Here is a 13,846-nt window from a genome sequence, read left to right as displayed (position 1 = left end):
ATTGGAAAACGATATCTTTGATTCCTCATCTGTCCATGCCCCATCCGCAGATGTTAAATAGGCTCTGCAAGTATAAATCTGCCTTACCACTTTTTAAACTGTAGCCAACGGGGCATCGGTAGCGCAGTGGATAGTGCCGGCACCCCATGTAGAGGCGATGCTTCGCTGCAGCGGTCGCAGGCTTGACTCCAGCTTGCAACTCTTTGCTGCATGTCAACCCCCACTCTCTCTCTCTCTCTCTCACCCCATTTCAATCTGTCCTGTCCATTAAAGGCAAAAAGCCCAAAAAAATAATCTTTAAACTGTAGCCAACTAGGGCTGGGGGATATGGACAAAAAGTCATATCTCAGTATTTACAGGCTGACTGCCAATACACAATATATATCTCGGTATTTTCTATGAAATGGGCTACATTGTCAGTTGCAAGTCAAAGCTACATTTGAGATGTCACAAACACGTCTATAAGAACAGAAGTGCTCAAAAGTTCCCTGTTTGAAAATATACAGCTGCACAACATGTAAATAAGAAATGATAATAAAATAAATAGCAGGGCTGTGCGTTGCACACAGATAGATACAGAAGATTACGGAAGAGGATTAGGGCCACTGTGGGAAAAAAGTGAGTTCTGACTTTAATCTCAGAATTCTGAGATTAAAGTAAGAACTCACTTTTTTTTCCCACAGTGGCCCTAATCCTCTTCCGTAGAAGATAGATAGATAGTAAAAAAATAACATCTCACGTGTTTGCTTGCAAATAACGTTTTTTTCACTTTATTTATAGCTATTTACATGAATGAATATATAAAACATTTTTCTATCTTTTTCTGTTCATCTCTCTGTCTCTCTTTCATTCCTGGTCCGATCCCTGTGGGTGGAGTTACAGTCAGGCAGAAGAACAGAGATTTGTATTGACTGGTCATTAAAGTATGAAAATAATTTCTCCTGCTTACAGTTAAATGTTAAATCATGAAAACAATAATTCCTGATCTCCACTGAGTAGTTTTAGTTGCCTGAACTGAACCAAACCTTAACCATCAAGGTGGCAGAGCAGATAATGTTAATATGAATCACTGACAAATGTCGGTGTCTAGTGTTGTAACACCGTCTCCACGAAATTACATTTATACAGTACTTATTTGGAACAGCAAGTTGTTTTAAAAGGGAATGTGTTTTAAGTCAAAATAATGTGGAAACTTTGAGACTGATTTTTCTTTTCTGTTCTTGATATACACACACATGTAGTAACTAAAGCAAACTTTTTTAATATTATGTTTAAGTGCTCATAAAAGCCCAAATCTGAAGTAGGCCTATTTCTTTATAAATGGATACATTATATTTTTAAATCTATTATGTTAAAAACTAACTTTGGCAGAAAAGTGTGTGTTCATGGGAAGCCTTCAGTCGTGGCAAGAAGCTGGTTGAGAAAATATGCTTTCAGGCCTTTAAGGTTTGGGAGTATCATGGTCGTGGTTTGATACTGAGTCAACAGCGAGGTCACATTATCATGTTTTTACCCAAACTACCATCTTCCCCTAAACTCAACTGAAGAGATTCTGTTGTCTAAACCTGATCACACGCAGGAGTCAAGATGCAAACCCTGCTCTCTGGTGTCAACGTCCTGCACCCTGTGCACTATCTATCCACCCTGATGGTAGAATCAGCAAATATTTTGACAATCAATTTCTTGTTAAAGTCATTAATTTAAGCAAAAATGCTCCATTATGAATATTTACCGCAATAGTACGAAATTTGACAATGTCAACTTGGAGTTTTGAAAAAAGGTGCCTGCGTCCACACAGTGTTTTTTTTCTTTCTTTTCTTTTCTTTTCTTTTTCTCAGTGCTGGTGTCTTTTTCCAGTTGTTCCCAATGACAGCACTCCGAGTGCTACTAGTCGAAAATCACCCCTCCTTTAGCTATTATCTACTGTCACAACAAAGACAGAGAAGCCCATGTGTGGGAGCAAATTGGCTGGCGGACACTGAAAGTTGCTGGTGAGTGTTGTTCTTTTATCACCATTGTAAGCTTGTTGTTAACTGTGAAGTCTGTTTTCTGTTAATGTAGCATTACGCTAGCAACCTAGCTAATGTTAACCTTGCCACAGAACCAAAACCCAAGCGCAATGCATAATTTTTTATGAAGTGCTTGCCAGCGCCCTGCCACTGATTTTCTGCCAGAGAAAAACACTGTGTGAACACAGACCCTCACACATTTCTCTCATTTTACAGACTGAAAGATTTAACGCGACGATAATCAGAAGATTTTTTGGTATGAAAATAATTGCTAGTTGCAAGCTGTGAATGTTATTTAGGCAATGATTTCTCATAAGCACGTAAAAGAAAAAACAAGTTGTGTATATATAAAGGTAATTTATAGGAGACAGGTAGGTGCCAATAAAGGAGTCAGAAAAACACTCAGATGGGTGGTTTTTTTTAAAATCAGTGACAAACATCATATTTTGTTTTTATTTTGGAGGATTTGTTGGCCGATGTCTCTGCTCCTCTTCAAGCTCTTTCCTCCCTCTCCTTCTTACTCCCTCACTGCTCTCCCTCCTGCTGTCCGTCTTTGTTGATGACGTTTTTGAAGAGCGTGAGCAGCGGCCTCTGGCTGCGTTCATCCCAGCTCTTCATGAAGCCACCGTAGCGTTTGCTGGCCGGCGGGCCACCCCAGCGGAAGTGCTTCATCTTGTACCCGCCGTCTTTCTTTTCGTGGATGTCACCCGGGAGCTGCTCCTGCTCGTCTTCTGCCACCTCCTGCGCCTTCTCCTCTTCCTCTGCTGCAAGCAGCTTGCTGGTGAGCTCCCGCCTCCTCATCTCTCCGGGGAAAAGCTCGGCTGACTCTTCTTCTACGCCGTTTGAGGTGTAGACTTTGACCGGGCGGCGCTTTCGTCCAACAGGCTTCCCCCAGCGGAAATGCTCCATGGAGTAGGAGCGCTTGGCCTGAGGAGAGGAGGGGGAAGATAAAAGAGGGAGGGGAGGCAGAGAATCGAGATCTGATGGAGGAACAGGTTGGAGGTGGTTGTCGCCTGGGATGACAGGTGTCTCTGCGGTGAGGTCGGAGCGACAGAGCTGGATACATTCCTGCAGGAGAGGACAGAGATGTATTGTTAATATATGAATGGAGAAGAGAATGAAAAAGTTGTTCAGCAACAAACTGAAGACATTGTCTCATTAAAAAGGCAGCAGGCAGAAAAGACTTTCTGTACCTCCTTACATTTTGGTGGGATCAGCCTGTCACTATGTGTGCTCTTCCTAAAAACCTCTAATGCATGGAGTGGTGATCCGGGTATTGGCCGTGAACACCAGCTGTTCACTGACAATTGGAAGTGCTCCGCTTTCACCCACGGTCGTGAAAAAAAAATGTTACCCTGGAGAATAATTAACAAGGAAACACTTCTTCTTCAGGGCAGGCCCAGGCAGGCTACACAGTACGCAGGCTACTTTCCCGCAGCTGCTGCCTCTCTGTTGGACTCTGGTACTTCACGTTACTCACAAGCCTTTTTTTTTTTTCCAAAGTAAAATTCACATTCAGGGCTTTTCAGAAAACATCCGGGGCTTGAGCCCAAGTAGCCACCCCCTAGCCCCGCCCCTGGGCCATTCTCAGCAGTCAGACAGGAGTCATTTTAATTTACAGGGTTGGTACCTGTGATATTCCACAGGCTAATCCAGCAATCCAATCCAGGGTGACATGCAGTAAAGGGCTGCAGGCTGGAATCAGGCCCACAGGCACTGTGGCAAGGACACTGCCTTTGTATATTGGATGCCTGCTCTACCCAAGCCACCGGGGACCCCATCAAATTCTTATTCATAAGGCTCTTCTTGGTCTGTTACCTTCTACCTAGAGATCCACACCCTACAAACAAGTATTGTATGTTACTGTCTTCGCTTACAGAACTTATTCTTACTAACTGTCCCTAAAGTTCAAACTGAACTGGGAAAAAAGGCGCTCAAGTATGCTGCTCCTTCAGCTTGGCATTACTTGCAAATTTGCCTGAATCTTCAGGAGTAGGTCTCATTTGACACATTAGAAATGTTTCTAAATGAAGCAGGCACATGTGCCTGTTGTTGTTTTAAATGATAGAAGAGTTTTTATCTTTTATATCTTATTGTTTTTGTGAGTTCTTTGTTTTTATTCTAAATTTGTCATATATTTGCTTTATTGTCTGCAACTGTTATTTGTGCTGCTGCCTGTTTTAGCCAGGACACTCTTGAAAACGAGATTATTAATCTCAATGGGTCTCATTCATGAAATGTTAGTAAATCTGTGAGTAGATTTGCACATGAAAAACCTTGGTACTAAAATCCTACACCAGATTCATGAACGCCGTAGAAACTTGGATCTGAACGTACATCCTGTCGAGCTGTGAACATGGAGCAAACAAAGAGAGTTAGAGAGAATAACATTTCCGTCACTAAGACTGAAGTTATTTTAGGTGAAATGGGGTTGAGAAAAACATTTTATTTTCTTCTGTTAGTCGTGGTGTGACAGGGACAGGTGAACCAAAGGCCTGGAAGGAGGTAACGGCTGCTGTTGACTCCGTGTCCTGTTTTGTAAGAACCAATGAAAATGGTTTCACATGAAACTTGATGCAAAAAATGCATTAAAGTGTGTTATTTGCCTGATAACTGCATTTGAGTCAAGCCCTGCCCCTCCCTCTAGTTTCCCTTGTGGCAGCCGTATGCAAATCAAGCGCCCTGCAGAGCATGTATCAAAGGCATCTGAGTATTGTGAACATAACAGAGAACAATATGAAATAAAACTGTAATTTCTAATAATAACAAGCAAGCATTTATGTGCAATATCTTGATTACACAAGCAGTACGAGCGCCTTAGTACCTACGAAAAGATTGGAGCTACTAACATGTTTATGAAACACACATAAATTCCCCTCTGCAAACAGTTTGCACACAGATTTGTTCTGCTCATGTTTAATGAATGAGACGAGTTTTGCTCCAAAAAATAAAAATAAAATGGGGGGCAGCTTGGTGGTCATGCATTTAAGGTCGCGTTCTGCAATAAAATGATCACGATAGTTATGTCGATCTTATAGCCTGTCATACATTAGCAGTAAACGCAACAACAGGCAGTCAGTCTGTTGCCTGACTTCTCTGCTCTCCGTTGCTGCCTGTTTGCAGGAGGAAGGGGCTACGGTCTACACAGAGTGGACAGCAATGTTAACTTCAGAGCAGAGCCTACAGTGAAAGCAGTGAAACAGAATGTAGGAATCAGTTTTACTAGGGTCAGTGATGCTAATTATCCACAAGTGTAAGTATAATCAATTTTCAACCAGTTGAACAAGCACAACACAAAGTTGCATAAAATGTGGCATCTTCAGGCCCACTCTGCCCACAGGAACTTGTTCCCTCCTCTTAATCCACATGCAGTTTGTTTTACACAGCCATGGAGCTTGTAACATTAAAGTGCTCAAAGTAAAACTTTTTCACCCAAAACTGAGGAAAGTGTTGACAAAAACGCCAGCACCATGTCAATTATATGGAGGTCATAAACGATGATTCACAGATTAAAACGGTCTGCAAAATACGCCGTTAGTTGATGCCCCATTTCCACCGAGCAGTACAATATGGTTCAGTTCAGTGTAGTACGCTTTTTTTCCATTTTCAACGTGAAAAGTCATGGATGGTACCAAAAGAACCGTTCCGTACCGTCCCCCATTTTTCTTCCGTCCTCTGTAGCGGTGCCTAGCACACAGATCTGGTACTAATTTATTTAACCACTGTTCATACCGTGGTGAGTTTTACATCCATTAGTAAACTACAACTACAATGAAAGGATGTTTTGCTGCCTGTTGCAGCAGCTGTAGTCTGAGAAAAAATAACTTAATTCACTGGGCTGACTGCCACCAACTTTTAAGGTGAAATGTTTATTTGTAATGTTACTCAATGCATGAGTAGACGATGTAAATCATTTGACACACCTTAAATTCAAATGTGACAACTTTGACCATTCCATTAGCTTTTGTTGTCTGCTTCGATGACATACACTTTTAGTAACAAGTAAATCTTCAAGCGTTTAAAAATATGTATTAATTTCAACCGGATTATGAGAACTGCATCTATTCTAATCCTCACGTGGAGGGAAAAAAAACGTTGTAGAGTGTTGTTCCTGTGGGCTACGGACAGCTGCGCTTACCTGAGAAGGNCCTTAAATTCAAATGTGACAACTTTGACCATTCCATTAGCTTTTGTTGTCTGCTTCGATGACATACACTTTTAGTAACAAGTAAATCTTCAAGCGTTTAAAAATATATATTAATTTCAACCGGATTATGAGAACTGCATCTATTCTAATCCTCACGTGGAGGGAAAAAAAAACATTGTAGAGTGTTGTTCCTGTGGGCTACGGACAGCTGTGCTTACCTGAGAAGGACTAAATGCACAAACCCACTATTTTTAAATATTCCATCGGGAGAGACTCTCACTGCAGCCTGTTTTATTTTCTTCTGAAAATGTCGGCGTGCAGCCTCGTTTAGTAGATGATGAACGAGGCTGCAGACTTTCATCTATGAGGAAATACACTGAGTGCTAGACGAAGCAGTGACTGACCATCAACCACACCATTATTTAATGTGTTACAAAACAAGCTAACTTGTATTGTTTGTTTGTTTGCAAAGTTAAATTTACATTTACTCCATGTCCTAACTGGACGCAAGCGTCAGACTATCACGCTATATTGGATGCTATCTATCCAAACCTGATCCATTAAGTATGGAACTCCAACACGTCATGTAAAGAAACCATCAGCTGTGGTCTCAGAGTAACCATTAAGAAAAGACGGGTGAGTATGTACTTCCTCATTATTCATATTCACAACAATACTATCGCGAGTGTAGCTCCCATATTGTATCATACCACCATCTCCACTCTGTAAAACAAACTAGCTTGTTTGCACCCCCCACAATTCTTACCAGAAACGTTGATCTAGCTGTTGATCTTTCTCCAGCCAGATGACAACTTATTTAGGTTTTTTTAGTAAAATGAGGAGGTATCCTGTATTTCTCATTTAAACCTCATGAATTAGCTGTTCCTCCTCCATTGCAGGGCGTCCAACACAAGTGACAGAATAAAAATAGAAACAGGGCGTCTGAAAAACGTTCAGCTCAAAACGGCGTCGCATCAAGTCATGTCGCTCACGGGCAGTTAGGACAGTCCAAAGAAATCAGTGCAATCAAACTGATTTAGCCGCTGATGCTTGCTCGAGTTGCATCCAGTTAGGACATGGTGTTAGATGTTATTCAGTTTTATCTGATTACAAAATAAATTCTAAATCAAGACGTGTTTGCACGTTTACTGCCTATGTTATTCTGTGTCATGTAAAATAAACAATATTCTTAAGTTTAACTAATGAACCCTCTTGTTTCTTCCCATTTTAGTAAGTAATGACACTCTTTAAACTGGCATCATTATCAAATTATACATTGTGATAAATATCAATTTTTTACTATATGGAAAAAAATATTGTTATTTTTACCATCGTCACCAGCCCTAGTTTAAGGTGCCTACCAAGAAACACATTTTCTGTCTTCTGTCTGCTTTGTGCAACTTTTTACTCAAGGTTTTGGCTCAACAGTCATAATGTGTGTCTCTGCATTTAGCAGTCTTGTCATAATTGTGAGGTTGCCAGGCAACCAGGGTGATACCCACAGATGCTGCACAGACGTTCTGCTGGGAAGAGGAAGGTGTTTTTTGTCCAGAACAGTTTAGGTGCATGTATTAATCTAATGAGATTCAACATGTTCATTAATGAGCTGTAGGTGTTTATAGGTGTAGTTCTTACCATTGGACAGAACCAGGCTGTTTCCATCTGCCTCCAGTGTGTGTGTATGTGAGTGTGTGTGTGTGTGTGTGTGTGTGTGTGTGTGTGTGTGTGTGTGTGTGTGTGTGTGTGTGTGTTAGTTACCATCATGCTGCCCTCAGACTTGACCTCCTGACAGCTCGGATGTTCCCAGCACTGACTGACAGCTCCTCTGACCACGCCCACCACCGCCACAGCCACCAAAAGCCACGCAGGACACATTCCCCTGCCGACCAATCAGAAACAGCAACGTACATTCTTATCTTTTTATCACTATGATGTGCAACTGTACATACAAAATAAAAGCCTCCCATTCACGTAACATTCAGTCAGATTCAATTTATCTTAATTAATTTGACGTTAATTCTTATTTCCAAAGCCCAATAATGGTTTTTAATTCACTTTTATTAATATAGCCGAGTATCACAAATCACAATTTTTTAAAGATATAAACAGAAAAAAAATCATTCCTCTACTAATAATTACTACAATTACTAATAATTATTTAAAAATATTTTAACATAATTGATCCTTATTTGCAAAACATGCCCACAGCTACAACACAGTCACAGCAGAGAGACACACTAAATAAAATTATACATTTGAATATTTATTAAAAAAAAAAGAAAAAGAAATGACTATGGAATAAAGCGGCAAATGTATGTCATGAAATATTTGATTTTTAATCACCTAAGATTTTCTTTAATGATCACAAAATATTTTTTTTTTTTTAATAGATTAAGATCACAAATTTGTTATCATTAAAAAACATTATGTACATTTTGTTACGTATATAGAAATAGAACAGTGATACACAACGCTATTTCTAATGACCAGAAAAATAGTGGTGAGATAATATTTTCAAAAATCATTTCGCTTGATCACAACAGAAGACATGTTTAAATGTTCCCTTTGTTTTCTTAGTACAAATAAAAAGGTCACAGATCACATAAACACAAACAGACACTGAAACAAAAGAAAATTTAGTTGTCTAGCTGTTGTTTATTTTGTCTCTTCTAAAAAAGCTTTTACTTTTTAAATCTATTATTGTCTTTTATACTATATTTGGATCCTTCTTATTTCTTCTAACTTATGTTGATTCCTTGCTCATCTTTAAAGTTTGACTTCTTTAGATATTCGTTTTTACTTCTATTTTAGGTTGTTTTATATTTCATATATTCACACATTTTTATGTTTTTGTTTTCATCATTTGCTTCTTTTTGTTCATTATCTTATGTTTGCCTTTTGTAATCACTTTTTTTGATGCAATATGCATTTATGTATTATTTTTTATTATTAATTTAGTTATTTGTTATTATTGTTATATTATTTTTTCTTTATTTTACCTTCATCCTATTTTTCAATGTATCAGATGTTTTATTTAATTAACAAGTAGATTACAGAAAACACAGCTTTTAAATATAATTTAAATTAAGAAATTGAGGTTCAAAAACATAGATTGTAAATAATAATAATAACAATATATAAACAGGAAGTGAGGATACTCACCACGCTGTCCTGTCTGTCTCTCTCTCTGTCTAATGTTTTCTCGTCGTTTGGCTGTTGGACAGATTTCTGTTGTTTCCCTTCACTTTTGTCCGTCCAACTGACCACACGACTTTATATCCTGTCAGCCAAGGACACACACACACACACACACACACACACACACACACACACAAAATGATGACGTCATTACCTGAAATCTCCCCATCATTCTCATTCATGCTTGTAAACACAGACAAAGCTGCATGAAAAGGGACAATCGATGAAATATCACTCCCTGTTCCACCCACACACACCATCATCATCATCCTCATCATCATCACTCTCCAATGAGAAACCTCCTAACCCAAAAACTAAGCTTTCCAGAATAACGAGTCTGCAGCCACATAAGCAGCTCTGAGGCTGTCATGTTCATTTTGACAAAAAAACAGACGACAGAGATGTCAGTCAATACTCCACTTTAGTCCAGTCTGAAATATCTAAACAGTTATTAAATAGACTGCTTAGAGAGTTTGTACAGAAGACATTCCCCAAAGGACAATTATTTTATATTAGGGACCTTTTGTTGTTTTTCCTGTAGTTTTTTGGCCCCCACGTGTGGATGTCTTTTAAGGTCTTGTCGCTGCTTTTTAGCCCCCAAATGTGGGTGTTTTTCAGGGACCCGGCACTGCTTTTTAGCCACCAAATTTTGTTGACTTTTAGGGACCTGTCCCTGCTTTTTAGACCCCAAATGTGGGTGTTTTTTAGGGTCCCATCACTGCTTTTTAGCCCCCAAATGTGGGTGTTTTTTAGGGGACCTGTCCCTGCTTTTTAGCATCCAAATCTGTCTGTTTTTTAGGGACTTGTCACCTCTCTTTGGCCCCCAAATGTGGGTGTTTTTCAGGGACCCGGCACTGCTTTTTAGCCACCAAATTTTGGTGACTTTTAGGGACCTGTCCCTGCTTTTTAGCCCCCAAATGTGGGTGTTTTTTAGGGTTCCATCACTGCTTTTAACCCCCAAATGTGGGTGTTTTTTAGGGTCCCATCACTGCTTTTAACCCCCAGATGTGGGTGTTTTTTAGGGTCCCATCACTGCTTTTAACCCCCAAATGTGGGTGTTTTTTAGGGACTCGGCACTGTTTTTTAGCCCCCAAATGTGGGTGTCTTTCAGGGACCTGGCACTGCTTTTTAGCCCCAACATTTTGGTGTTTTTCAGGGACCCATCACTGCTTTTTAAACCCCAAATGTGGGTGTTTTTAGGGAGCGGTCATTGCTTTTGAGCCCCCAAATGTGGGTGTTTTTAGGAACCGGTCACTGCTTTTGAGCCCCCAAATGTGGGTGTTTTTAGGGACCGGTCACTGCTTTTGAGCCCCCAAATGTGGGTGTTTTTTNTGTTTTTTAGCCCCCAAATGTGGGTGTCTTTCAGGGACCTGGCACTGCTTTTTAGCCCCAACATTTTGGTGTTTTTCAGGGACCCATCACTGCTTTTTAAACCCCAAATGTGGGTGTTTTTTAGGGACCCATCAGTGCTTTTTAACCCCCAAATGTGGGTGTTGTTTAGGGACCTGTCACCGCTTTTTAGCCTCCAAATGTGGGTGTTTCTTAGGGACCTGTCACTGTTTTCCCACTGGCTTTTTAGTCTCCAAATGTGGGTGTTTTTTTCATCATCACTCTCCAATGAGAAACCTCCTAACCCAAAAACTAAGCTTTCCAGAATAACGAGTCTGCAGCCACATAAGCAGCTCTGAGGCTGCCATGTTCATTCTGACAAAAAAACAGACGACAGAGATGTCAGTCAATACTCTACTTTAGTCCAGTCTGAAATATCTAAACAGTTATTAAATAGACTGCTGAGAGAGTTTGTACAGAAGACATTCCCCAAAGGACAATTATTTTATATTATGGACCTTTTGTTGTTTTTCCTGTAGTTTTTTGGCCCCCACGTGTGGATGTCTTTTAAGGTCTTGTCACTGCTTTTTAGCCCCCAAATGTGGGTGTTTTTCAGAGACCCGGCACTGCTTTTTAGCCACCAAATTTTGTTGACTTTTAGGGACCTGTCCCTGCTTTTTAGCCCCCAAATGTGGGTGTTTTTTAGGGTTCCATCACTGCTTTTAACCCCCAAATGTGGGTGTTTTTTAGGGTCCCATCACTGCTTTTAACTCCCAGATGTGGGTGTTTTTTAGGGACTCGGCACTGTTTTTTAGCCCCCAAATGTGGGTGTTTTTCAGGGACCTGGCACTGCTTTTTAGCCCCAACATTTTGGTGTTTTTCAGGGACCCATCACTGCTTTTTAACCCCCAAATGTGGGTGTTTTTAGGGACCGGTCACTGCTTTTGTGCCCCCAAATGTGGGTGTTTTTTAGGGATCCATCAGTGCTTTTTAACCCCCAAATGTGGGTGTTGTTTAGGGACCTGTCACTGCTTTTTAGCCTCCAAATGTGGGTGTTTCTTAGGGACCTGTCACTGTTTTCCCACTGGCTTTTTAGTCTCCAAATGTGGGTGTTTTTTAAGGACCTTTGCTGTTTTTCCTGCAGCTTTTTAGCCCCCACGTGTGGATGTCTTCTAAGATCTTGTCGCTGCTTTTTCGCCCCCAAAAGTGAGTGTTCATTAGGGACCTGTTGCTGCTTTTTAGCCCCCAAATTTGAGCACCATTTATGAGCCTTTGCTGTTTTTCCTGCAGCTTTTTAGCCCCTACGTGTGGATGTCTTTTAAGGTCTTGTCGCTGATATTTTGCCCCCAAATGTGGGTGTCTTTTGGGGACCTGTTGTTGCTTTTTGGCCCCCAAATGTGGGTGTTTTTTTAGGGACCCTTCATTGCTTTTTAGCCCCCAAATGTGGGTGTGTTTTAGGGACCCATCACTGCTCTGTAACCCCTTATTGTGGGTTTTTTTAGGGACCCTTCACTGCTCTTTAGCCCCCAAATGTGGGTGTTTTTAGGGACCAATCACTGCTTATTAACCCCCAAATGTGGGTATTTTTTAGGGATCCATCACTGCTTTGTAACCTCCAAATGTGGGTATTTTTTAGGGATCTGTCACTGCTTTTTACCCCCCAAATGTGGGTGTTTTTCGGGATTGTTGCTGTTTTTCCTGCAGCTTTGTAGCCCCCAAATGTGGGTGTTTTTAAGGACCTGTTGCTTTGTTTCCAGTAGTCTTATAGGCACCAAACATGTTTTCTTTTAGGGAAGTGTCATTGTTTTTCCTGTTGAGATATTGCCATGAAAAGCAGTTGTTTTTCACAGAGACATGGTTGCGTTTCTTGTCAGATAGTGCCACAAAAAGCGTTGGGTTTCTTGTGGCAAAAAAAAGTGGGTATCTTAAAAACATCATAAGGTAAAACATGATCTTTTTTAAACCATAACCAAGTGGTTTTTGTGCCTACAACCACACATTAACCCCCATGTTGTAAAGTTTCTCTGATCTAGCTCATAATAATGTATACATGTAATGTATCTGTGGTTTGCAGAAGTATAAAATGCAAACATTTATTCTGGTGGTTTGGTTGTATTTTAGGACAACCAAAGATGGATACAAGTTTTTTTCATTCGCCATAATGGAGACTGACGTGAAAGGTTTTTTTCAATTCACAAATGACCAAACACCTGCAACATTAATGTCATTCCCATCAGCCTCAGCTGTATTTTGTAATTGACCTATGGTTAAGTCCCGCCCTCAAACACGATGAGCCAATCACAGTGCGTACATTCTCGGAACCCATCGGCTGTATTCGGTGTCTGACTTCCGGCAGACGGCAATACAGCCTCTGGGGGCAGACCCCCGATTTTTTGGCATTCCGGTTTGATTTGGGCGAAGGAGGCGAATTTCCGTTTCCGATTTCCGTTTATGTAAATATGCTGAACCATTGCAATGGATTCAGAGTTTACAGTGACGCCAATTATGTTCCACCTCGTTAGTTCACTGCACGGACCATTGAACCTGGCAACAACTGCAGCCGGCTCAAACGTGATTGGTCAATATCACACGGACTACAAACAGCCTACGACCGGAAACCAGGGCTCTTCCGCTCTTCTTCTGGAGGCAAGATCTCCAGGGGTTGCCTACGGACTCTACATTCACTGAATGTAGAGTCTGTATATAGAGACTACAGTGTGTAGCCTATAGCCATTCCCATACACTCCGACATTCTCTGCCTGGACGTCCATAGAAATGCATTACAGAAAGTCAGTTTTGTTTGGTTTTATGAGCTTTTTCGGAGATTTAAAGTTTAAAAATGGTCAAACGGTGTGCGTGGGGTACATGCAACTCCGACACAAGGTATCCTGAGAGGTTGGGCGACGGGGTGTATTTTTTACCCTTTCCTAAACCACATCTCGACCGAGAAAAGTGTCTCCTTTGGATAAAGTTATGTGGTAACGTTAGACCACAACATCACTTTGGATAAAGTTATGTGGTAACGTTAGACCACAACATCAACTCAACGGGAACTGCCCATTGGTCAGACAGCCCATTGGTTCGACATCCCATTGTTCCGACCATATTAAACTCATTGTTCCAAAGTCCGTCCCGAAATCATCATGATGCCCTGTGGTTAAGG

At 40.8% G+C, this 13,846-nt stretch overlaps 1 protein-coding gene across 1 annotated transcript; it reads right to left on the bottom strand.

Moving 5' to 3' along the window:
• Positions 1 to 2,450: 2,450 nt before the first annotated feature.
• Positions 2,451 to 9,411, bottom strand: LOC126384339 (pro-opiomelanocortin-like). Its single transcript, XM_050035352.1, has 3 exons — positions 9,319 to 9,411; positions 7,915 to 8,035; positions 2,451 to 3,077 (listed from the first exon to the last, which is right to left on the bottom strand). Exons 2-3 carry the CDS (start codon positions 8,029 to 8,031, stop codon positions 2,535 to 2,537), a joined length of 660 nt encoding a protein of 219 aa, XP_049891309.1. The 5' UTR covers positions 8,032 to 8,035; positions 9,319 to 9,411; the 3' UTR covers positions 2,451 to 2,534.
• Positions 9,412 to 13,846: the final 4,435 nt, after the last annotated feature.

This window comes from Epinephelus moara, chromosome 22, assembly GCF_006386435.1.
Source record: "Epinephelus moara isolate mb chromosome 22, YSFRI_EMoa_1.0, whole genome shotgun sequence".
Taxonomy (NCBI): domain Eukaryota; kingdom Metazoa; phylum Chordata; class Actinopteri; order Perciformes; family Serranidae; genus Epinephelus; species Epinephelus moara.
This window is presented reverse-complemented; position numbering and strand designations above follow the sequence as displayed.